Source organism: Salmo trutta, chromosome 24 (genome assembly GCF_901001165.1).
Source record: "Salmo trutta chromosome 24, fSalTru1.1, whole genome shotgun sequence".
Taxonomy (NCBI): Eukaryota; Metazoa; Chordata; class Actinopteri; order Salmoniformes; family Salmonidae; genus Salmo; species Salmo trutta.
Window position 1 is genome coordinate 20,835,740 of NC_042980.1, and position 27,062 is coordinate 20,862,801.

General features: G+C 44.5%; 1 protein-coding gene across 9 annotated transcripts in view; it reads left to right on the forward strand.

Annotated features, from left to right (window-relative positions):
* The window catches only part of LOC115160900 (DNA-binding protein SATB2), a 57,972-nt gene extending 50,029 nt beyond the window's left edge, over positions 1 to 7,943 (forward strand). For 7 of the 9 annotated variants that reach the window (XM_029711408.1, XM_029711409.1, XM_029711406.1 and 4 more), the window contains one exon: positions 5,017 to 7,943. In XM_029711408.1, coding sequence (XP_029567268.1) covers positions 5,017 to 5,688 — 672 coding nt within the window. In that variant the 3' untranslated portion in view covers positions 5,689 to 7,943. The remainder of the gene's footprint in view (positions 1 to 5,016) is intronic. The other 2 variants (XM_029711411.1, XM_029711413.1) reach the window with 1 other exon arrangement.
* Positions 7,944 to 27,062: the final 19,119 nt, after the last annotated feature.

Sequence of the window (27,062 nt, forward strand, 5' to 3'; positions counted from 1 at the left end):
TTTATGCTATACTGTATGTGCTGTTGGAAGTGCTTTACGCTATACTGTATGTGCTGTTAGAAGTACTTTATGCTGCACTGTATGTGCTGTTGGAAGTGCTTTATGCTATACTGTATGTGCTGTTGGAAGTGCTTTACGCTATACTGTATGTGCTGCTGGAAGTGCTTTACGCTATACTGTATGTGCTGTTGGAAGTGCTTTACGCTATACTGTATGTGCTGCTGGAAGTGCTTTACGCTATACTCTATGTGCTGTTAGAAGTGCTTTATGCTATACTGTATGTGCTGTTGAAAGTGCTTTATGCTGTACTGTATGTGCTGTTGGAAATGCTTTATGTTATACTGTATGTGCTGTTGGAAGTGCTTTACGCTATACTGTATGTGCTGTTAGAAGTGCTTTATGCTATACTGTATGTGCTGTTAGAAGTGCTTTATGCTATACTGTATGTGCTGTTGGAAGTGCTTTATGCTATACTGTATGTGCGGTTGGAAGTGCTTTATGCTGTACTGTATGTGCTGTTGGAAATGATTTATGTTATACTGTATGTGCTGTTGGAAGTGCTTTATGTTATACTGTATGTGCTGTTAGAAGTACTTTATGCTATACTGTATGTGCTGTTGGAAGTGCTTTACGCTATACTGTATGTGCTGTTAGAAGTACTTTATGCTGCACTGTATGTGCTGTTGGAAGTGCTTTATGCTATACTGTATGTGCTGTTGGAAGTGCTTTACGCTATACTGTATGTGCTGCTGGAAGTGCTTTACGCTATACTGTATGTGCTGTTGGAAGTGCTTTACGCTATACTGTATGTGCTGCTGGAAGTGCTTTACGCTATACTCTATGTGCTGTTAGAAGTGCTTTATGCTATACTGTATGTGCTGTTGAAAGTGCTTTATGCTGTACTGTATGTGCTGTTGGAAATGCTTTATGTTATACTGTATGTGCTGTTGGAAGTGCTTTACGCTATACTGTATGTGCTGTTAGAAGTGCTTTATGCTATACTGTATGTGCTGTTAGAAGTGCTTTATGCTATACTGTATGTGCTGTTGGAAGTGCTTTATGCTATACTGTATGTGCGGTTGGAAGTGCTTTATGCTGTACTGTATGTGCTGTTGGAAATGATTTATGTTATACTGTATGTGCTGTTGGAAGTGCTTTATGTTATACTGTATGTGCTGTTAGAAGTGCTTTACGCTATACTTTATGTGCTGTTGGAAGTGCTTTATGTTATACTGTATGTGCTGTTGGAAGTGCTTTATGTTATACTGTATGTGCTGTTAGAAGTGCTTTACGCTATACTGTATGTGCTGTTGGAAGTGCTTTATGCTTTACTGTATGTGCTGTTGGAAGTGCTTTGTGCTATACTGTATGCGCTGTTAGAAGTGCTTTATGCTTTACTGTATGTGCTGTTGGGAGTGCTTTATGCTATACTGTATGTGCTGTTGGAAGTGCTTTATGCTTTACTGTATGTGCTGTTGGAAGTGCTTTTGTGCTTTTTGTGTGGTTTTATGTCAACAATCGGCCAACCCGCCAACCCGCCAACCACACACAACCACTGACCGAAAACAAAACGACTCATAATGAATTATGAATCAACGACTGCGCTTTTGGTATGTCTACAGTATCATGTGACAAGTACTGTATGTGAGGCTGTGGGATATCACCATGTGTGACTGCGTGTCCATTAGATCCACAGGTGGAATTGTGTGTGTATTGTGTGTGCGTGCGTGTGTGCATCTGTGTGTGTCCTGTGCTCCCCTACCTACTCAGCCCCTCTCACACCCGTGGGGACAGCATCACATTTCTCCATGAATGACCCTGCCCTGATGACGCTGGGCTGGCTATCTGGCTCTCCGCTCTAGCAGTACAGTATCTGCTGCTCTGTTTATGCCTCCATGTGTTGAGCAGTAAGTGCGTCCCTCTGCTAATTTGGCAGGCCCTGCCCTTATGAATAATTTCTCTATTGTTATTGCTAAATGTAATTCTGCTGCGTGCGTGTGGGTAGTGGGTACTGTGGCCTGGACCCCTGTGCTGACTGCATCGTGGATTGAGACCACAAGAGCGCTGGACTAGAAAGGGAGCTGGCAACAAGCCCCCTTCTTTCTACAGACAGACACAGACACAGACTGTTCTCTCTGCTGCCCCTCTCTTTATGTTTCATTCGTAGGCTACACGTGCAAACACTTTTATGAACCTATTGGTTCCTCTGATGGGCTAATTGTCAGTTTGAGCAGCTGAGTTCAGCTTTTAGCTCAGTAAACCACAGCCAGCTTAATGGTTTAATTACTGATAAGTGGAATGATTGCCACACACACACTTGAACATGCAAAAAGGTCATATGCCAGCCCACCCTCACACACACAGAGACAGAAACACTCAGAAACACACACACACACAGACACACACGCAGATATATAGTACGTTCACATTATCTCAGTTACGGTATAAGCACTGTAAACAACTCAGTATTCAAGCCACACACCTATGCAACAAAGTCAGGCTCAGTCACACACACACACACACACACACACACACACACACACACACACACACACACACACACACACACACACACACACACACACACACACACACACACACACACACACAGAGTGACTCATTCACTCCCCAGGCCTGGTGACACAGGAGAGAGAAGGAAGAAGAAAACACACTGATTAACAGGAAAGGTGAAGTCATGCAGAAAACCAACAGAAAACTGTATTTTCCGTCATTACATATTTATCTGTGTGTTAATGGTGTCTCCGGTGGCAACATACTGTCCCAGGCAGCCCCAACACACACACAGACTCATACAGCAAAACACACACACACACACTCCCCACAACTGGTCTGCCTATAGCCCCAGGAGAACCAGCCCTCATTAAGGCTTTAGCTGAATATTTCATGTAGTATAATTCTTTCATAGTTCTGCATCTCTGTAATTCGCCTTGATTTGCGTTTAAAAGGAAACTTTTTCTTTAATGCAATGAACTCATGATGTTCCCTGGTCGCAATTGAAAAAACAAAAAGAGAGAACAGTTTGGAAAAATATTGAATTATGCCATGAGAAGAACAACTTCCATCCTCAGTCTACAGTACTTTGTGGATGGAGGGGCGGTAAGGAGGGATGGAGAGATGGAGGAGTGGAGGCTGAGTTGGAGGGGTAGAGGGTACAGAAGGATGGAGAAATGGAAAGATTGGAGGGGTAGAGGCTCAATTTAGAGGGGTGAAATGGTTGAGGGGTGATGGGTAGACGGGACAGATGGGATGGGGTCAAACAGAGAGGAGGGTTTCATGGCTTTAGCAGGATTGGGGTTGATTTGGAGTTGGAGTCATGTTTGCTTGGCACTGGCTCGCTTCATTAGTGTCCCTCTGCATTAGAGAGAGAGAGAGAGCGCACTGGATTAAAGAACAACCAGTCAGCCCAGTGTGTTTCTGCGTTTGGCTCGGCTCTCTCACGCTGCCACGGAGCCCAGCCCAGCGACCAGGCCTCGTGTGTGTGTGTGTGTGTGTGTGTGTGTGTGTGTGTGTGTGTGTGTGTGTGTGTGTGTGTGTGTGTGTGTGTGTGTGTGGATCCATCCAAGAGTCGCCATCTGTGAAAGGAGTAGAGAAATGACTATCTGGGGTCTGAGTCTATATGAGCGTGTGTGTATTTGTGAGTGTCTGTTTGTTCCTGGTTGTGGTAAAGGGAAGTTAAGGGGGGGGGGTTAGTGTGCGTACGTGTGTGTGGTTGTGAGGAGTGTGTGGTCCACATTAGGTCAAAGGGGAGAGCTATTTTCATCCTGTCTTTTCCCTCTCTTTCCACCGCTGTCACCATTCCTTCTCATTCCCTCGCTTTGTGTGGCTGCTGTTTGTTTCACACAGACATAAAAAAAGATAATAAACGTCAGAAAGCGGAAAAAAACACCCAACCTACACTCTTCCTGTAAATCGCTACCCTCAAACAGCCCCCACAAGTGAAATCGGAGCAATTTGATGGTCTGGCCTGCCCTCAATATTATTTAAGTAATACCCTGTTATTATTGAAGAGGGAGAGAGAAAAGCGAATGACTATTATCTTTGTGGGTCCTTTAATTTTAATGCACCACAGATTTATAGCTTAGCATTCCAGAGCAGAGGCACAGTGGCTGGGCGGGGGCCTGGGGCCGTGGTGCCCCACCCTGGTCATAAAGCCAGTGGGACAGCGGGATAGCAACTCGCCACAGAGCTCTGTGATAGCTAGCTGACTCTCTGACACTCCTCCTGCACCAAACAAGACAACAGGACAACAACACTATAACCTCACTGACTCCCCTGACTTCCTAGGTCTGGCTTTGGTCACCTCTCACCTTTACTTATCTCGAGTCTGTCCCACCAACACTCAAACTCCTTGATCTCTCCTTTGCCCGACTCTTTGTCCTCTCGTTCTTACTTCTGCCCCTTTGTTTTCTTCTCTCTGTCCTCCTCACTCCTCCTTCCTTCTGCCCTTCTTATCTCCCCTCCCCTCCACTCCTCACTCGTCTTCTTTCCTCTCTTCCCCCGGTCTACCACCGATTCTTTAATGACCCGTCTTCCTCTAGTGCCCCCTTCTCCCCCAGTGTTGTTAATGATCAGTGTGTGTTTGCGTAACACCAACCAGACAGGAGACGAGACACACGTCCCTCTCCCCCTCAGCTGTTTATCCTCTGGCTCTGTCTGGTTAAACCGTCATGGTGGTAGAGCTGGCAGAGCAGGTGGTTGGAGTTTTACAACGAGCAAATCTTACATCCAGGTCACAGGTCAAAGGTCTACGACACAGATGCTATAGTAGTTAGTCTATCTGGGATGGTATTTGAGCTATGAAGCTATGTTTGGCTTTAACCCGGGTTCAGCTAATGCGTATCGCTGTTGAACTTAGCTCAGGCAATGGGCATTGCTGTTGTTGAACTTGTTAACCTTGTTGAACTTGTTGTTAAATGACCTCTGATCACTGTAGAATGCCTATACTGTAGAGTGGTCCGTAGCTTTGACGGGGGGTCACTGAGCCCCACTAATCAGCTGTACCTGCTTTCTCACCAGACACTGCACAGACAACCCCCACAACCCATGAAGGACCACTCCCCGATGCGCGAGGACCCCATACCCCAGGGTAACGATGAAGAGTCCCAGAATGTTGAAAGAGTCAGTTCAGGAGTCGGTGGTGGCGTGGTCATTAAGAAGCCTCGGTCGCGCACTAAGATCTCTCTAGAAGCCCTGGGCATCCTGCAGAGCTTCATCCAGGATGTGGGTCTTTACCCAGACCAAGAGTCCATCCACACTCTGTCAGCCCAACTGGACCTGCCCAAGCACACCATCATCAAGTTTTTCCAGAACCAGCGCTACCACGTCAAGCATCACGGCCGGCTGAAGGAGCTGGGGGAGGGGGCCGGTGGTGTGGACGTCAGCGAATACAGAGACGAGGAGCTCCTCTCCAGCTCAGAGGACCCTGAGTCCAGCGAAGACGGTCATGAGGAGATGTACCCCACTACAGAGAGGGAAAGAAGGGGAAGCAACCCAGCAGGGTCAGCCCCTGGCCTGGCACCAGCCCAGCCTTCAGGGACCAGCATGGGGGCCATGGAGGAGGGCAAGGACAAGGGGCATTCTCATGGTCTGAGTGGGGGCCGAGCCAGCTCCCTGCCCCCTGGTAGCTCCTCATCCAGCCCCAGAGAGCAGGCTGACTTCCAGAGATAGAGACCCAGAGATGAGAGGAGATGCAGAAAGAGAGAGAGAGCGAGACCCAGACAGACAGACAGACAGACAGACAGACAGACAGACAGACAGACAGACAGACAGACAGACAGACAGACAGACAGACAGACAGACAGACAGACAGACAGACAGACAGACAGACAGAAGGGAAGAGAAGAGAACGGGAACTAAAGTCTGGTAGAAGGGAAGAAGGGCATCGATGAGACAATGACACACTAATACATGCACACACACAAACACACACACACACACACACACAGAAATACACAGAAATACACAGAAATACACAGAAATACACAGAAATACAGACGTATGGGGTCCAAAGGAGGCTTCATCAAAGAGTGATTTAAGTGAAAATACAATATGTTACCTCAGCAACATGAAGCAGGGAAATGCCATGAAACAGCTGTCATGTGTTACAGTTAGAATAGCCTGTTCAGTAATGTTGAGCCACTAGACAGAGAGAAAAACAAACATACACACACATCTCACCCCTGGCCACAACAGGAACTTGCCACATCAACACCACTTTTGAATTGAGCCAATTCCAAAACTCAGCTTCACCCAAGAGGGTGGGCTCTCATCTGCTCTGTCCAATGACTGCTCTCTCTAATGTCTCAACCACACCCACATAGAGAACACTTGTCCTTATTTCGATGTTGGGTCTTGGGTCAGGCCCCTAACTGACACTCATAGACTGAATACTGGGGGCCTGCTCAGACCTCTACTATCCCATGGTCCCTTGGCTCCATATGCAGCCTCCAGATCTACAGCTCATCACTAGCTGGCTAAGGAGTTTTTAGGACGGCTGTGGCTTTCCATCACCTCCTCACCCTCTCCACCCCTCCATGACAGGACTCCTCTAGTCTTTGGTCTTTGACTATGGTGGCAGTTTGTGTGGGTGGGTGGCTGCATGGCAGGTGGGTTTTGGGTGGAGGTAAGAACAGTGGTATGGGAGAATTCACCAATGATAAACAAATATGGTTTGTCAAAGTCCACAATTGAGCTTTATGGTCTTTTTAAAGTTGGAATCGCCACTCCCAACCCACTCCTGTCGCCATCCCTCAATGGAGCAACCACACCCTACCTAACTCCCTACCCCCTACATCAAATATGGATTATTCTCATCTCTCCAGCACTTATCCCACACTAACAAAGTTTTTATGTCCACCACACTCTCTCCCTATCTCCCGCCAGGCATGCCTCAGCCCAGTCTCCCTCTCTTTACGCCTTTGTGGGTACTGTGGTTTACAAGGACACTAGTAGGTAAACCTATCGTGGTTTATGCGGACATAAGAGAGACAGAGGACAGCCTTGTGAGGACATGAAGACCCAGCGGTGTAAAAGGACACTCAGGGCTACAGTTACTCTGCCTGGGCTACAGTACCCCTGCCTACCCACCCTCGACCTATGTGGCGAGAAACAGGGAGGGACACAACAGAGCGGAGATTCAGCAACCAAACAATCAGTCACTTTATGTGCGGTAGCCCACCACTTCACTCTTCCTCTCCCTTTCCCCATCCCTCGTTCCTTCCCTCTTTCTCTTTCTGTATAATTGGTGCCTACAGTGTGCCGTTCCACCACACCTACCCGCACTTAACTCCTCCACCCTATTTATTGCTATCTTTATCCATGATTATTATTATCATTATTGTTATTATTGTTGTTATTACAGTTGTTATTGCTGTCATCGCTGTTTATTTTTGGTTCTATTTTCATGGCTTTAATATTGGCTTTCCGAGCACCGTGGTTGTTTTGGTAACGAGAGACGTTTTTGAGACATGAGAAACACACACTGCCAAAAAAGAAAATGTCCTGTTATGTAAACTTCGATTAATTTTTCCAAAGAAAGAAAGACTTTGGCAGAAACGGGAGTCAAATCCAAAAATGAAACGAAACAACGAATAAACTGTGCTTTTGCTGCAGATGGTGACAATCTAACTTCTTTGAGCTATTGGAAAACATGGCAGGCTTGTTTGTTAAACCCATATCTGAAAGTGGGTACTTGTGTCAAAGTATGCATCCCAAAAGGCACCCTATTCCCAATGTACATGAAGTACACTACTTTTGACCAGACTCTGGAAAAACATAGTGCACTATATGGAGAATAGGGTGCCTTGTGGGACACAGTCAAAGTTACAGAGGAACCATGATGTATCTGGCTGTCTAGGCAGCTGCTACTAAGATGACATGCCTTGTACTCTTAACAATCATCAATACATTGTGTTTTATCTCTATGATTCTGTCAATCTTTAATATTCAGAGTTAAATCATGTGTCTGCATATCCAATGTCATGTCATACAGTGAGAGCCACCCCATAGACACAGTCACATCCAGATAGTGGTTAACAACACCAATCCCTTACCAGTCATGTGGAGCACTTCATACTCAACTCAATCTCAAACACACACACACACACACACACACACACACACACACACACACACACACACACACACACACACACACACACACACTCACACACACACACACACACACACACACTACAGCACACACACACATACACGCCACACACACACACATACACACTCTCCCACCCCACCCCATCCCCTCCCCCCACACACAAACACACTCACAGAGCAACTGTGGCTAGCCCTGCATTTCTCCAAGCCAATCAATTAGAGGCCTCTCTAAACCCTCATGGCTGAGGTTTCTAATAAGAGGCATTGCAGTGACAGTAATTCACATGGAAACACTGCTGGCTGACTGGCTGGCTGGGTAGCTAGCTGGTTGGCTATTATGCTCTCAGACTCAGTGCAGCTCTCTCCCTGTCCCATGAGGGGCTGCTATGGCTCAGTGGCCCTGCACACTCAGCCCTGAGTGACTGACTGCTCCCTAGACACCAGTCACACAGACCAGCCTCGGACCAGGGCCATGTTCATTAGGAATGAGAAATATGGAATATAAGCATTCATATTTTGTTTAGTGTCACTGAATACCCCATCCTATCAGTGGAGGCCCCTCAGAGGAGGAAGGGGAGAACCATCCTCAGTGAATTGATAAAAAATAACAATAGTGAAACATTTAAAAAGTTATCCTTTATAGATAAAATTATACTAAATATATTAATGTCACTAAATAATTGATTAAAACACACTGTTTTGGAATGAAGGTCTACAGTAGCCTCACAGCACTCTGTAGGGTAGCACCGTGGTGTAGCCAGAGGACAGTTAGCGTCCGTCCTCCTCTGGGTACATTGACTTCAATACAAAAACTAAGAGGCTCACGGTGCTCACCCCCTTCCATAAACTTACACAGTAATTTTGACAACTTCTGGACTACGTCCTCCAACCTATCAGAGCTCGTACAGCATGAACTGACTTGTTGTCCACCCAATCAAAGGATCAGAGAATAAATCTAGTACTGAAAGCACAAGCTACAGCAAGCTAGCACTGCAGTGCATAAAATGTGGTGAGTAGTTGACTCAAAGAGAGAGAAAGACAATAGTTGAACAGCTGAGAAGGAGGAGAGAGACAAAGAAGGAGCAAAATACATTTTTGTAATTTTTTTCACTTTCAAATACTCAAGCACCTGGCTCAAACAGAGGGATGCTACAGTAGGTTAGCTAGCTGGCCATGACTATCCAACACTGGAATTCAAGGTCAAGGTAAGCTTTTGGTTTTACAAATGTATTGCCACCGGGGCCCACCAGTGTAACTGCTAAACTGATTACTGACTGTACTGTACTGTACTGTACTGTACTGTACTGCATGATTGTAGCGGTATTACTAATGCATTAGTTCTATTAGCTATGTTGACTAAGACATTAGTTTAGCTAATATGATGATAACGATGTAGACTGTGTGTAGCTGTTAGCGGTTATGATATAGTTTGGCTTGGAAAGGGTTTTTCGCCTGGTCACAGACAGCTGATGTGTTGTGCATTGAAGTTCACAAGCGAAGCAAAAGGGTCAAATCAAATCGAATCAAATGTATTCATAAAGCCCTTTTTACATCAGCAGATGTCACAAAGTGCTTAAACAGAAACCCAGCCTAAAACCCCAAACAGCAAGCAATGCAGATGTAGAAGCACGGTGGATAGAAAACAACTCCCTAGAAAGGCAGGAGCCAAGGAAGAAACCTAGAGAGGAACCAGGATCTGAGTGGTGGCCAGTCCTCTTCTGGCTGTGCCGGGTGGAGATTATAAGAGTACAAGGCCATCAAGGCCAGATTGTTCTTCAAGATGTTCAAATGTTCATAGATGACCAGCAGGGTCAAATAATAATCACAGTGGCTGTAGACGGTGCAACAGGTCAGTATCTCAGGAGTAAATGTCAGTTGCCTTTTCATATCCGAGCATTCAGAGGTCGAGACAGCAGGTGTGGTAGTGAGAGAGGGAGAGTCGAAAACAGCAGGCCCAGGACAAGGTAGCACATCCGGTGAACAGGTCAGGGTTCCATAGCAGCAGGCAGAACAGTTGAAACTGGAGCAGCAGCACGACCAGGTGGACTGAGGACAGCCAGGAGTCATCAGGCCAGGTAGTCCTGAGGCACGGTCCTCTGGGAGGAGAGGGAAAGAAAGAGAGAATTAGAGGAATGAGCACTAGTCAGCCCCCGTGATAATAATAGTAGACTACACTCAATCATAGGACCTACTGAAGAGATGAGTCTTCAGTAAAGACTTGAAGGTTGAGACCGAGTCTGCAACTCTCACATGGATAGGGAGACCATTCCATAAAAATGTAGCTGTATAGGAGAAAGCCTTGCCTCCAGCTGTTTGTTTAGAAATTCTAGGGACAATAAGGAGGCCTGTGTCTTGTGACCGTAACATATGTGTAGGTATGTACTGCAGGACCAAATAGGAGAGATAGGTAGGAGCAAGCCCATGTAATGCTTAGTAGGTTAGCACTAAAACCTTGAAATCAGCCTTAGCCTTAACAGGAAGCCAATGTAGAGAGGCTAGTACCGGAGTAATATGCTAACGTTTTTTTTATTCTAGTCAAGATTCTCGCAGCCGTGTTTAACACTAACTGAAGTTTATTTGGTGCTTATCTGGGTAGCTGGAGAGTAGAGCATTGCAGTAGTCTAATTTAGAATTGACAAAAGCATGGATTAGCTTATCTGCATAATTTTTGGACACAAATGTTCAGATTTTTGTAATGTTATGAAGATGGAATATTCTTGATATTTTCATCAAAAGAGAGATCAGGGTCCAGATTAACGCCGAGGTCCTTCACAGTTTTATTTGAGACGACTGTACATCAAGATCAATAGTCAGATCCAAAAGTAGATCTCTTTGTTTCTTGGGACATAGAACTAGCATCTCTGTTTAAAAGTTAAAAAAATTGCCTCCATCCACTTCCTTAGGACTGAAACACAGGCACTTTTGGGGCTGTAAAAGTGAAAGTTGACATTGTGGAAGTTGTGTTTCCCAATGACATCACCAGTACCCGCAAAACACTAGTACCCGCAAAATTCCAGTCTCAACGTCAACAGTGAAGAAGCGACTCCAGGATGCTGGCCTTCTAAGCAGAGTTCCTCTGTCCAGTGTTCTTATGCCCATCTTAATCTTTTATTTTTATTGGCCAGTCTGAGATATGGCATTTTCTTTGCAACCCTGCCTACAAGGCCAGCATCCCGGAGTCGCCTCTTCACTGTTGATGTTGAGACTGGAGTTTTGCGTGTACTATTTAATGAAGCTGCCAGTTGAGGACTTGTGAGGTGTCTGTTTCTCAAACTAGACACTATTGTACTTGTCCTCTTGCTCAGTTGTGCACCAGGGCCTCCCACTCCTCTTTCTATTCTGGTTAGAGCCAGTTTGCGCTGTTCTGTGAATGGAGTAGTACACAGCGTTGTATGAGATCTTCAGTTTCTTGGCAATTTGTCGCATGGAATAGCCTTAATTTCTCAGAACAAGAATAGACTGACGAGTTTCAGAAGAAAGTTCTTTGTTTCTGGCCATTTTGAGCCTCTAATCGAACCCACAAATGCTGATGCTCCAGATATTCAACTAGTCTAAAGAAGGCCAGTTTTATTGCTTCTTTAATCAGGACAACAGTTTTCAACTATGCTAACATAATTGCAAATAGTCATTTACAGCTTTAACTATGTCTACACTGTATTTCTGATCAATTTGATGTTATTTTGATGGACAGAAAAATGTGCTCTTCTTTCAAAAACAAGGACATTTCTAAGTGACGCCAAACATTTGAACAGTAGTGTAGGTCCGGAGACATGTTGGACAAAACCCACTGAGTATTATGGAGTGGGTCTGTGGACTTTTCCATGTGAATTTTTGTTGTTGAATATTATCTGCCATGAGTACAAGTCTGAACTCAGTGAGGAACGCTGTATACGGCCCAGGAGGCCTGTAACAGTAGCTATAAAAAGGGATTGAGTAGTGATTGAGCTGCATAGATTTCATGACTAGAAGCTCAAAAGATAAAAACGCAGTCATTTTTTATTTATATACACTTTATCAACACCTCTGCCTTTGCGGGATGCGTGGGGGATATGGTCACTAGTGTAAGCAGGAGGAGAGGCCTAATTCAGCACAGTAAATTCGTCAGGCTTGAGCCATTTTTCAGTCAGGCCAATCACATCAATGTTATGATCAGTGATTCATTCATTGACTATGACTGCCTTGGAAGTGAGGGATCTAACATTAAGTAGCCCTATTTTGAGATGTGAGATATCACAATCTCTTTCAATAATGACAGGAATGAAGGTCTTTAATCCAGTGAGATTGCTAAGGTGAACACTGCCATGTTTCATTTTGCCCAACCTAGATCGAGGCACAGACACAGACAGCCTCACTGGGATAGCTGAGCTGACTGTGCTAGAGGCAGACTCCACTAAGCTGGCAGGCTGGCTAAAAGTGCCCTGTGTTTACGTGTGATCAGGGGTGTATTCGTTCCGCCAATTCTGTTGAAAAACGTTTCTTAAACAGAAGCAAACGGAATGAAGCGGGGATAAACATACCTGAATTTGTTCAAAAGAAACTCTCGTTTGCAATTCTTGGACTAATGATTGCACCCTAGATCAGGTAGATGCAGACAAGAGTGTGCAAGGCGGTATTAAATGTGTCCAAGTGTCACTGTCTGTCACCTCAAATTTTTCTCTCGACATGTGTTCACCAACATTGTAAACTTTCATTCATATGTTGTAGCAACCTTATGATGGATATAGGGAGAATTTGAGTATCATATAGTAGCCTAAACCTATTGATTTTACATTGAACTGGCTGAAGGAAATATGAATGACAGTCATCCAATATGCTGTAATAGAAATAAGACCATGCTCCTAAAAAAAAAGTTGTCCTCCCTCCTCTTAAACGGCACCGACCGCCACTGCAGTCTATGTACATGTTGCCAGTGCGTTACTTGCCCAGCTCTTCCACACACCCTCAGGTTTTGTAAGACCTCTCGCCCATTTGTGTCTTTCAGTCCCATTTTGTCCTGTAAACCAGTGAGAACATTTGGATCTGTGCTGTTTGATTGGAGCTTCAATCAGGAGCTATTAGCAGCTATCCCAGACCCAGGTGGTCTTTGTGTGAGTGAGTAAAGTAAAGTAGATCACCTGCAGGGTTATTGTGATTACTCAGTGGGCTATACCAAACCACACCATACTTATACCTGTCAGTAAAAGCTACTGCCCCACCCCTGTCATCACTGTCAGGCCTGCCATACACACGCACGCACGCAGACACACACACAATATGCACAAGGACTCAGACAAACAGACACGCGTACACACACACAATGTTACACTAATGAGTCCCGGCTCTGATGAGAGAGCGGGGGGGGGGGGGTAGCCAGAGTCTTGTGTTTAACCTGCCACAGGGGGTGGGCAAACACAGTGTGTGAGTGCATGTGCACGTGTGTATTCCACTCCCTCTCTCCTTCTCCAGCTCTGTCATATAGTCATCAGAGAGATGCTTGACAAACAATAGAAGCCTAATGTTCCTGATGAGCTGAACGGTCAAGGTCACGTTCCAATCTCTCTTTCTTCTTCTCGTTCTTTTTCTCTCTCTTACTCTCCTCCTCCTGACAGAGGACAATAACAAGTCACGCTGTGTAATTGGGCCTGATCCTGACGCCCATCCTCTATGGCTGGGCAGGCAGGGCTAGAGGGACACTTGCTCTCTGTGTGATGCTCCCATCAGAACACTCAATCAGGAAAAGACAAACACACAAGACAAACACACAATCACTTACTGCACATACAGTACATTCACACTCATGAATAGACCCACTTCCTGATAGCATGCTGAGATGGATCTTCCATTTTGTTGCAGTTTGATTCAGTCAGCTTTGACATCGCCACAACTTTACAGAATTCAGATCGCTGTTGTTGTTGTTGTTATTGTTGTTTTGTGTGGGATGGGGAAAGGGCATTTATTTGAGTTTTGTTTTCTTGCAGTACCTTTTGACTAAGCACAATGTTCTACTTAACCTTTCTGAAATGCATTCAGATGGCTCACTTACCTAATAGTTCTCATTCAAATGATCAGTTCTGCAGCTATCATTCTTTTCCTTCATCAACTTCATCATTGCCGACAATGTGAATCAGGATTTCTGTCTGGTAACTTTTTGCATTTCCTATTTAATCATACCAGTTATCACTAAGTGATAATTACAACTTTTAACATATGTGCATTAATGTTAAGGCTCTTATGTTTTGTTTTGTTTGTTCGGTTGATATTTTATTTTTCAAATTGCTGTCGTTGTTTAAATAAAGTGCATCCAATGAAAAGAAGACTATTGTTTTGTCGGTCTGTGTTTTGAGCATGTACAACCTCCACAAGTCTGGTTCATTCTTGGGAGCAATTTCCAAACGCCTGAAGGTACCACGTTCATCTGTACAAGCAATAGCACGCAAGTATAAACACCATGGGACCAAGCAGCCATCATACCGCTCAGGAAGGAGATGCGTGCTGTCTCCTAGAGATAAACGTGCTTTGGTGCGAAAGTGCAAATCAATCCCAGAACAACAGCAAAGGACCTTGTGAAGATGCTGGAGAAAACAGGTACAAAAGTATCTATATCCACAGTAAAACGAGTCCTATATTGACATAACCTGAAAGGCTGCTCAGCAAGGAAGAAGCCACTGCTCCAAAACCGCCATAAAAAAGCCAGACTACGGTTTGCAACTGCACATGGGGACAAAGATCGTACTTTTTGGGGAATGTCCTCTGGTCTGATGAAACAAAAATAGAACTGTTTGGCCATAATGATATCATTATGTTTGGAGGAAAAAGGGGGAGGCTTGCAAGCCAAAGAACACCATCCTAACTGTGAAGCACGGGGGTGGCAGCATCATGTTGTGGGGGTGCTTTGCTGCAGGAGGGACTGGTGCACTTCACAAAATAGATGGCATCATGAGGAGGAAAAGTATGTGGATATATTGAAGCAACATCTCAAGACATCAGTCAGGAAGTTAAAGCTTGGTCACAAATGGGTCTTCCATATAGACAATGACACTAAGCATACTTCCAAAGTTGTGGCAAAATGGCTTAAGGACAACAAAGTCAAGGTATTCGAGTGGCATCACAAAGCCATAGAAAATGTGTGGGCAGAACTGAAAAAGCGTGTGCGAGCAAGGCGGCCTACAAACCTGACTCAGTTACACCAGCTCTGTCAGGAGGAATACGCCAAAATTCACCCAACTTATTGTGGGAAGGTTGTGGAAGGCTACCCAAAATGTTTGACCCAAGTTAAACAATTTAAAGGCAATGCTACCAAATACTAATTGAGTGTATGTAAACTTCTGACCCACTGGGAATGTGATGAAAGAAATAAAAGATGAAATAAATCTCTACTATTATTCTGACATTTTACATTCTTAAAATAAAGTGGTGATCCTAACTGACCTGAGACAGGGAATTTTTACTAGGATTAAATGTCAGGAATTGTGAAAAACTGAGTTTAAATGTATTTGGCTAAGGTGTATGTAAACTTCCGACTTCAGCTGTATGTATCTGCATGAGGTCCATAGTTTATGTCCATTCTTGGTATTGCATTAAATAATATTATGTCTGTTCTTCAAAGCTAGTATTTGAGAGTACTCCGCCTTTATAACTAAACAATGCTATGTTGTCTATAAAAGGCTAGATGAGGTCTGGGGTGGAGAGGAAGTGGGGATGTGAGGAGTTTGGGAAAGCCATGGTATGGCCACAGGAATCAAATACTGTGTTATTTGTACATAAAGACAATCAAAGCAAACCAGGATCTGAGAAAAAAACGACCCATGAGACCGTTTTGGGGTGGAATTGACTGGAAACAGTCCGTCGCTGATGACAATGTAACTTTCCTTGTTTATTCTGTGCAGAAATGCTTCTTAGAAAACAGTGACGTTTCTTAGGAATACACCATGGGTGTTCCAAAGCCGAATTACAAACAAACTCTGTCGCCAGCTCCCTCTAGATTGGCAGACACATTATGCTCCAGGCTCAGGCTCTCTTTTTAATAAACCACATTTATCAGAAGAAACCCCCTGACTAGTGGAGACCATGATGACCATTATTTAACATGACAGATATGAGGCTTTAAGTAACCACCAACTTGGACTGAATATGAGCAGTACTGACTAAGGTGATCGCTAGCATTTTCTCCACTAATAACCCTGTTCAGACTGAGTGTTCCAAGTTATCACTCCTGCCCATATTCCAGACCTCCAGCATTCAGCCACCTCAGGATTCTCGAACCCTAAGACTCTCATCACCTGCAGTAACCCCTCCTCCTCTCAGGCAATATTTTCTCCCCCTCTCTCTCTCTCTCTCTCTCTCTTCCTCCTCTTCTCTATTCCCCTCCCTGTCCCTCCCATAGCTGGCCCCTAGCCACCACCCACCCCTCATCCCTGTGCCTCCTTCTCCACCCCTGTCCTTTCCTCACCCTCCCCCCTCCTCTCTGTCGTTCCTCTCCCAAGCTCTGCAGTGCTGTCTATCTGTCCTCTGGGTTCCTCTGGTTTTCATTCAGCGCCAGCCCCCCAATCTCCTAATTGAACTCATTATTCGCTCAATTGGCAGGCTTTAACCCTTTGTGCCGCAGGTCCTGGAGCTGGTTGTCATTAACCAGGGGATTTACATTGCAATGGAGGGGATCGGCGATGGCAGCGGGGTAGAGAGCTTTAGGGGTGTCGGAGTGAAACCGTCGCAAGCCTCACAGGATTTGTCAGTGATAAGTATCCCTCAGCCTTTTGGATTAGAGTTAGGGCTGGTTGGGGAATGGGGAGACAGCAGTGTCACAGCATGGTGGTCAGACCACCCAGAGATCTGTGGTTCTATTCTGCTGTATAGTACTCTGCTCGCTATTCTGCTGTATAGTACTCTGGCTGCGGGCTAAGGAGGAGGACTGCGCTCTCTCTCCACCTCCCTCCCTACCTCCCCCAAACTAATTAATTCTGTCTGACTGAGACCCTGGATAGGATGGTGTCCACCTGGTTCCTGGAAGAACAACACTACCGGTCAGCAGCAACCAGGTTAGGGTTGAACTGGGGTGTGGAAATTAAGCTAAGGTCTCCTCTAACGCAGTAAATATTTTCTGTTTATAATTAGCCAACCACAGAGAACTGCATGTCAGGAAACATTAGGGGTCCATGTGGCCGTGGTTTCTAGTGGACGCCATAAACAGCATCATTGTTTCAGACTGAGAGGTTTAGATCCCATGTTGGGTTGTGTGGAAAAGCCCAAGCTGTCTGTAGGGCTGTATGTGGGGGTGTATGTGGGGGTGTATGTGGGGGTGTATAGGGTTAGTAGTGACAGGAGGGAGGGAGATATGTCAACTTTGGACTCTAGTAGTCTAATTTTGGCAAACAATTAACACTTTCCATAGCTTTTAAAATGGTTCCACTCCCTTAAAATTCTACATGTGGAACAAGAACCATAGGCCTAGTTCAACCAGCAAGCCTGATAATAAAGTACGAGTGAGAGACACTTGGAGCCAGGGTCTGGGTCTGGGCAGTGAGATTGACAGGCTCTGTGTGCCCAGGGCCCCTCAGGCAGCTGTGAGGGCACCGCTGCTCAGTATTAGGGTATTTTGAGGGAGTGATTAGATGCCATTAGAGGTGAGGGGGGTGGGGGGGGGCGTGAATGTGAGAGGGGGCGCAGGTGTTGCGGTAACCGTTATTACCCACAATGCAGCGGCTCTCTGTGGAGACGGCTCACACACCTGTGATCTCCCACTGACATACACACAGAAACACGCATGTGTACACAGTATCACACACACACACACACACACACACACACACACACACACACACAGCATTGATGGGAATTTGGAACACTTTTGAATTCCACAGAAAGGACATCGAATTCGAGTCCAATAGCTGTCCTGGCTCGAGACTAGGTAGCCCCCATTTACCACAGATAGAGCATCTCTCATTCTTGTCAGTGAATCAATCTTCATCATGTCAGTGTGAACAAGTAAGGGATTGAGGGAAATGTTATCCGTCACGGAGGCCTGTCCCATGGGGCCTTGCTCTGCAGCAGCAGGACAGCTGTTAGCGTGCGGTGTGTTGGAGTACATCAGCTCTAATGCACTGTTGAACAAAGACCATGAGTCCTGTAGACAGGTGACAGGGGACTAGAGACAGGGATGGGATAGCAATACTACAACAATCATTACATTACTGTACTGGACTGTTCTGTTCGTTTCTGTCATTGCTGAGAAGAATTTAGAAATGAATGATGTGTTATTGTCTCTGATGATTGGAGTCTGCTTTCTCGGTCTCGTGTCTAAATGAAGACGGTTTTCAACAGAACCTACATAAGAATACTCAGTGTTGTAAAGTACTTAAGTAAAAATACTTTAAAGTACTACTTAAGGAGTTTTTTGGGGTATCTGTACTTTTACTCCACTACATTCATAAAGAAAATAATGTACTTTTTACTCCATACATTTTCCATGACACGCAAAAGTACTCATTACAATTTGAATGCTTAGCAGGACAGGAATATGGTCCAATTCACACACTTACAGTTATCAAGAGAACATCCCTGCTCATCCCTACTCTGATCCGGCGGACTCACTAAACGCAAATGGTTTGTTTGTAAATGATGTCTGAGTGTTGGAGTGTGCCCCTGGCTAATGGTACATTTGAAAAACATGAAAATGGCTCCGTCTGGTTCGCTTAATATAAGGAATTTGAAATGATTTATACTTTTACTTTTGATACTTCAGTATATTTTAAACCAAATACTTTTAGACTTTTACTCAAGTAGTATTTTACTGAGTGACTTTTACTTTTGCTTGAGTCATTTTCAATTAAGGTATCTTTACTTTTACTAAAGTATGACCATTGGATACTTCTTCCATCACTGAGAATACTTTTATCAAACAGTGTTCAGGGAGAGAACAGGATTAAAAATGGTATGTATTTTTTAAATCATTTTTGAAGAATTAATTCGATATGACTCAAATGACTCATGTCAAGTCTGTTGAAGCAGTGAAGATTCTTTCTTTAATTTAGTTATGTAAGTGTTCAGATTTACTGTCGATTAAAAAGTGGGTTGTGGTTGAGTTGCGTTTGATTTGTCTAATCGTATCACGATCTTTGCAGCCACAATCTCCAATATAAGAAGACTAACAGATGCTGCAATTAAAAATATATCACACCCACCACATCTCTTTAAATCCTGGAATAACTCATCTCTACTGTGCTATTAAAGATACATGAGGAGAGGAAATGCAATGACTTCATCCATGACAAGACCTAGCAACCACTTCAGTTAAAATAGTAGCACCCATCTACTGTACACTGAAAAAGGAGAATTCATTCCAAATAAATCTGAAGAAAGGATTCTAATAATCTAAAGAAAGAGAATGACTTTAGGGTTCAAATACTAATACATATTTCCACACTATCAGTGGTATTGTCAAAGTTCTGAATGTACAACTTGATTGACTTAGATTGTGAAAGGGAATTAGTAAGATTTGGAGTGTCGGATAAAAGGAGAGAGTGGTACATTGGCCTGATTGAAGGTTAACACATGGCGGAGGGATGGAGGGAGGCTGTGAGATGCCATCAGTGTCCCCCTGGATGTCCGCTCTCGCCCCAGGCGATGGGATGAGGTGGGGGTGGTAAGGAGCAGGTGTGTAGGCGAGGGATGCCTTAGGGTGGTGGTGACCCTCTCTCAGCTTTACCCCTGCCCGCCTCTAATGTATCCTGACAGGGTGGCACGATGCTGGGAAAGGGCTGAGGACATCACAGGACATCCCTTCACACACACGCACGCATGCACGCACACACAATGCTGAGAACAGGGCTGAGGATGTCAGAGCACCACAGCAGGTCAGCACCAGAGCAGGTCAGCACCACAGCAGGTCAGCACCAGAGCAGGTCAGCATAATACAAATGACTACCAGAGTCCATTCTCACGCACAACCATAACTTATTTTTCTATCAGTAAATCTTTGAATGGTCTTTGTTTACCTAAGTCAGATGAATAGCGCAGTGGCAGTGTTAGGTAAGACATTGAGGTTGGTTTGATCAGTAGGATGTATTAAGATAAACAGACAGGAGGACAACAATGACAGACCTCCATTCACCTGTGACACCTGAAGAGAAGACAGATAATGTGCAGTTCAGGGGCTATGTTGTTGAATCACCAAAAGGGGATCAATCATTCAGTGATAGCTTATTACTGCAAACCAACTCTTTCTCTCTTTCTCTTCTTCTCTCTCTACCTATACTCTCTCTCTGTCAACAAATCAACTCATCAATCAATTAGATGTACTGACAAAATTATCATTCAAACGGATGAAGGAGCTTCTGCTGCTTTGCCAAGACCCGCCAACTCAGCACATCAACACCCCTACCCCACCCACCCAGAACACACAGAAATGCATATGCGCATTAACATGGGCATGCAGCATGCACACACTGTATTCAATATTCATCAGCACAATCTGTCACATGATGGGCTTCTTGGGATGAAACCGTTTAACAGCTGATGGAGCTACTGTACAGTACCACACACTCCCAACGCACACACTCCATACCACACACTCCATACCACACACTCCATACCACACACTCCCAACGCACACACTCCATACCACACACTCCATACCACACACTCCATACCACACACTCCATACCACACACTCCATACCACACACTCCATACCACACACTCCATGCCCCTGTGACTGGGACAAGCAGCTAGAGGAAAAGAGACAAGAAAGGAGGAGAGGATATAAGAGGAGGAGAGGGATATAAGAGGAGGAGAGGATATAAGAGGAGGAGAGGATATAAGAGGAGGAGAGGGATATAAGAGGAGGAGAGGGATATAAGAGGAGGAGAGGATATAAGAGGAGGAGAGGATATAAGAGGAGGAGAGGATATAAGAGGAGGAGAGGGATATAAGAGGAGGAGAGGATATAAGAGGAGGAGAGGGATATAAGAGGAGGAGAGGATATAAGAGGAGGAGAGGATATAAGAGGAGGAGAGGGATATAAGAGGAGGAGAGGATATAAGAGGAGGAGCGGATATAAGAGGAGGAGAGGGATATAAGAGGAGGAGAGGATATAAGAGGAGGAGAGGATATAAGAGAAGGAGAGGGATATAAGAGGAGGAGAGGATATAAGAGGAGGAGAGGGATATAAGAGGAGGAGAGGATATAAGAGGAGGAGAGGATATAAGAGGAGGAGAGGATATAAGAGGAGGAGAGGATATAAGAGGAGGAGAGGATATAAGAGGAGGAGAGGGATATAAGAGAAGGAGAGGATATAAGAGGAGGAGCGGATATAAGAGGAGGAGAGGATATAAGAGGAGGGGAGGATATAAGAGGAGGAGAGGGATATAAGAGGAGGAGAGGATATAAGAGGAGGAGAGGATATAAGAGGAGGAGAGGATATAAGAGGAGGAGAGGATATAAGAGGAGGAGAGGGATATAAGAGGAGGAGAGGATATAAGAGGAGGAGCGGATATAAGAGGAGTAGAGATGTAGTGTCCAGATTAATGAGTGACCCTTCAGGGTCAACTTCCAGGGACTTCTGCTGTTTAGATAGCATGTGACCTTTGACCTGGTTCCAGTCTGTGTGTCAGTCATTACCAGTCTGTGTGTCATTAGGACAAACAGTGACATTATGAACTCTCTACTGTGGCCAAGGTGACTCTGGGGATCAGGGGGTTTGAGGAGAGGAATAAAAAATAGCAAGACTTCAGGGCAAGGGTTAGGGTTAGGGTTAGGGTTAGGGTTAGGGTTAGGGTTAGGGTTAGGGTTATGCTGTCTAGTTCATAAACTGAGGAAGTAATGAAAATGTAATGATCTTCATAACAGAGATTTGACATTGGTATTGAAATGTATTGATAGGATTTGTCTGGTATATATTATTAATATAGAACCATTTTACAGGGACGTGTATGTGTTTGTCACACCGTGTGTACGTGCTCTTCCCCAGCACTGCGTGGGAGGGTGTGTATTAGCTCACCTGTGTACCAGCACAATACCTCCCATCCCGTCTGTCACGCCCAATTAGACCTCACTGAGCGCGTGCAGAGTGACCCCCCCACCCCCTCCTCTCCCTACCCCCTTCTGATTGGCTGATGGCTGCCGTGATATCATTGAGTCTCTGTCTCCCTGGTAGCAGTGGCCGTCTGCAGATGGAGGAGCAGATATCATTCACAGATACGCACATGCACACGCACGTCCACCGATAGCATTCACAGACTCTTTCATCCACACACACATCTAGCACATCAGTGGGCTGGTGGCCCATCTTTGGTGAGACGGTGCACGCTAACAGTAACAGCCTCTGCCCCCCACCGTGCTGGGCAGTTGGCAAGGGCACTTTACTGCCACACACAGACTGGCACACTCTACGACAAGTCTCAATATGAAAATATTTCACACACTTCAAGAGCATGTTTTGGTTGGGCAATGGTCAAGGGCAGGCTTTATCACTGGAGAGATGGAAGGGGGGGACGTTATAGGACACATAACTGGCACAGACACTGGCACACTGACAGAATTTACAGAGAACTCTGCTTTATGAATATGATGAAGTCTGAATATAATTATGATAATGTCCCATACTTTATAAGAAGACATTTTGTGACTCACTGTTAATACAGTATGTCACATTGTGGAATGTTCTAGAACAGAGCCAAGACTCCAAGTTCCAGTCATCTACTAGAAGTGGAAAAGTAAGGTGAAGGGCCAGATTACATCATAGGTCTGATTGACGTGTTGTGATTAAGGACTATATGGAGCTGTACAATATGTGACATGGGATAACTGGCTATAGGTGAGAGATAAAAATTAAAAGTAACATAATTGTGGGTAGAGTTGGATAGGGAAAGAGTGGCTCAGGGCATAGTTTTAGAATGGAATGGGTGGACCAGTTCAGTTGGTGACCAATGGTGAATGAGAGCTCCAGTATGAAATTAGTTAGAACATTAACAGTCAACATTACACGTAAGACTAATCAGAGGCTATATATATATATATATATGTATATACATACCAGTCAAAGGTTTGGTCACACCTACTCATTCAAGGGTTTTTCTTTATTTTTACTATTTTCTACATTGTAGAAGTAATAGTGAAGACATCAAAACTATGGAATAACACATATGGAAGCATGTAGTAAACCAAAAAAGTGTTAAATAAATCAAAATGTATTTTATATTTGAGATTCTTCAAAGTAGCCACCCTTTGCCTTGATGACAGTTTTGCACACTCTTGGCATTCTTTCAACCAGCTTCACCTGGAATGCTTTTCCAACAGTCTTGAAGGAATTCTCACATATGCTGAGCACTTGTTGGCTGCATTTCCTTCACTCTGCGGTCCAACTCATCCCAAACCATCTCAATTGGGTTGAGGTCGGGTGATTGTGGAGGCCAGGTCATCTGATGCAACACTCCATCACTCTTCTTCTTGGTCAAATAACCCTTACACAGCCTGGAGGTGTGTTGGATCATTGTCCTGTTGAAAAACAAATGATAGTCCCACTAAGCGCAAACCAGATGGGATGGCATATCGCTGCAGAATGCTGTGGTAGCCATGCTGGTTAAGTGTGCCTTGAATTCTAACCACACATGAACCACACATGCGGAGATCATCCATTCACCTACTCTGCAGCGGTTGGAACCAAAAATCTCAAATTTGGACTCATCAGACCAAAGGAAAGATTTCCGGCCAGTCTAATGTCCATTGCTCGTGTTTCTTGGCCCAAGCAAGTCTCTTCTTATTATTAGTGTTCTTCAGTAGTGGTTTCTTTGCAGCAAATCGACCATGAAGGCCTGATTCACGAGTCTCCTCTGAACAGTTGATGTTGAGATGTGTCTGTTACTTGAACTCTGTGAAGCATTTATTTGGGCTGCAAACTCTAATGAACTTATCCTCTGCAGCAGAGGTAACTCTGGGTCTTCCTTTCCAGTGGCGGTCCTCAAGAGAGCCAGTTTCATTGTAGCGCTTGATGGTTTTTGCGACTACACTTGAAGAAACGTTCAAAGTTCTTGAATTTTTTCGCATTGACTGACCTTCATGTCTTAAAGTAATGATGGACTGTAATTTCTCTTTGCTTATTTGATCTGTTCTTGCCATAATATGGACTTGGTCTATCTTCTGTAGGGCTATCTTCTGTATACCACCCCTACCTAGTCACAACTGATTGGCTCAAATGCATTAAGAAAGAAAGAAATTCCACAAATTAACTTTTAACCAAGGCACACATGTTAATTGAAATGCATTCCAGGTGACTACCTCATGAAGCTGGTTGAGAGAATGCCAAGAGTGTGCAAAGCTGTCATCAAGGCAAAGGGTGGCTATTTTGAAGAATCTCAAATCTCAAATATTTTTTGATTTGTTTAAAGCTTTTTTGGTTACTACATGATTCCATATGTGTTACTTTATAGTTTTGATGTCTTCACCATTATTCTACAATGTAGAAAATAGTACAAATAAAGAAAAGCCCTGGAATGAGTAGGTGGGTCCAAACTTTTGACTGGTACTGTATATATAGTATATGGCTCGGAGACCAACTCATGAATAACCACACATATGTACCCATATTATCAACAGAAACATGGATTCAGTCATATCACTTTTCCACTGTTATGATGTCATTGCCCAAACTCCATACCTCCAAAATCCTCTCCCACCTCTTCTCACCCCAGTCCCTCTACCCTATGGCTGGGTTTCCATACCTTTAGGGCAGCCCCTCTGACCCCTCTCTCTGCCCTCACCCTCCTCACCCCTCAGCCTCCTCACCCGTGCCTTGTGCATCCAGATCAGTATTTGTGGTCTAATGGGTATGTTTGAAGCCTCTCTGGTGAGTAAACAGGCAGAGGAAGTCTTTAGGACTCTAATTACCCCCCCCCCCCACACACACACACACACACACACATGCACACAAGCATGTACCCATACACACACACACACAGACACACACACACATGCACACACACATACATATACCCTCCTCTCCCTCAGAACGCGCACACACACACACACACACACACACACACACACACACACACACACATATCCCTCCTCTCCCTCAACACACACGAACACACACACACATACACATACCCTCCTCTCCCTCAACACACACACACAAGCACACACACGCTCCTTCTTCCCTCGCAGGGCCGGCCCGATCAGGCCCTGGCCTCCCAGACAACTGCAAACAATTAGGCAAATTAGTGGCTCCACCATCGCCATCAAGAGGCCTGCTTGTTTATAATTTAATCGAAGCGAATGTCAAAACAGTCAAGCCTTGAGAGAAACAAGATGCGTCGACAAGATGAAATTCAAACTGCCAGCCAGCTCAAAATATTAAGACTGTTTGTTTAATAGCGTGCGACCGAATGACTGGGTAAGGAAGGGAAAGGAGAAAGGGATAGAGGGAGAGAGATGGGAACAGGAGAGAAGGAGGGAGGGAAGAGAGAAAGAGAGGGAGAAAAACAGAAAAAATAAAGAAAATAATATATGTTGAGGAGGGGGCGTGCGTGGGGGGGTAAGGAAGGGTTTCTCTCCACATTTGTGTTTTATTGCATTTTATTTATTTAGTCTCTTGCTTCTTTCTGGCTCTCACTCCATCTCTTAGCAGTGCACTGGGAATTTCAGCAGCTTGGATCCGTGCCGCCTTTCAAATTCATTATAAAAGCTTTTTACTAACTAAATAGAGAAAAAACGCCACATTCATCTCAGTGCCTCCCCCTCCTTCCCCTCCTACCCCTCCTACTGCCCTCCCTTGACAATGTATAAATAAACTGGACTGACCTGATTGAGATGTAAAAGGCTGGGATTTAGCACTGGGACCCATACGTTACAGTGATACATTAACGTTAGTAGTCTTTCCACTCACCCAAAACATGGCAGTGGCATGGTACTGTAGGTATGGAAGTATGGCCCTGGGATGAGGCAGACCCACGCCAGGATAAAGTGGGGGCAGTTGAAATTGGCAAGGGGGAAACATTTTTGGGGGTTCTTGCATTGGAATTATATTGAATTCTGCTTACATCACGCTACACCACAATAAACATAAAGTTAAAATGCAGAGACTCCGAGATCATTGAGTGCTTTTGAAGTGACAGGTTGTCGCGAAATCTCTAGGCTATCTCCTCTGTGCTGTATCAGCGTAAAATAGGGTCCTTCTAGCAGTCATAAGGACAAAGATTCAACAGGAGGCAGGCAGGTAGAGGAGCAAATTAGTGTTGGATTTATTTACAAAGCGCTGGTGTTTCAAAGATGACGGTGATTTTTACAAATATATATACAAAGTTCTGACTTGAAAATGCCAGCATTCTAAAGAAAAAGCCTGTTATCAGGCAAAACCTGTCTCAACCAAAAAAGCACAGGTGGGGTCTACCAGGCTCAGTTACAGCCTCCCCTTGAGTTACCCAAAAGTGAACTAACTACTAGAACATCCCCAAACGGGCACTTAAATACATTTTAGCAACACCTACAGTGCCTTCAGAAAGTATTCACACACCTTGACTTTTTCCACATTTTGTTGTGTTACAGCCTGAATTTAAAAATGATTACATTGAGATGTTGTGTCACTGGCCTACACACTATACCCCATAATGTCAAAGTGGAATGATGTTTTTAGAAAGTTTAACAAATTCATAAAAAAAAAATAAAAAAATGAAATGTATTGACTCAATAAGTATTCAACCCTGTTATTATGGCAAGCCTAAATAAGTTCAGGACTAAACATGTGCTTAACAAGTCACATAATAAGTTGCATGGACTCTGTGTGGAATAATAGTGTTTAACATGATTTTTGAATGACTACCTCACCTCTGTACCCCACACATACAATTATCTGTAAGCTTCATCAGTTGAGCAGTGAATTTCAAACACAGATTCAACCACAAAGACCGGGGAGGTTTTCCAATGCTTTGCAAAAAAGGGCACCTATGAAAAGCAGACATTGAA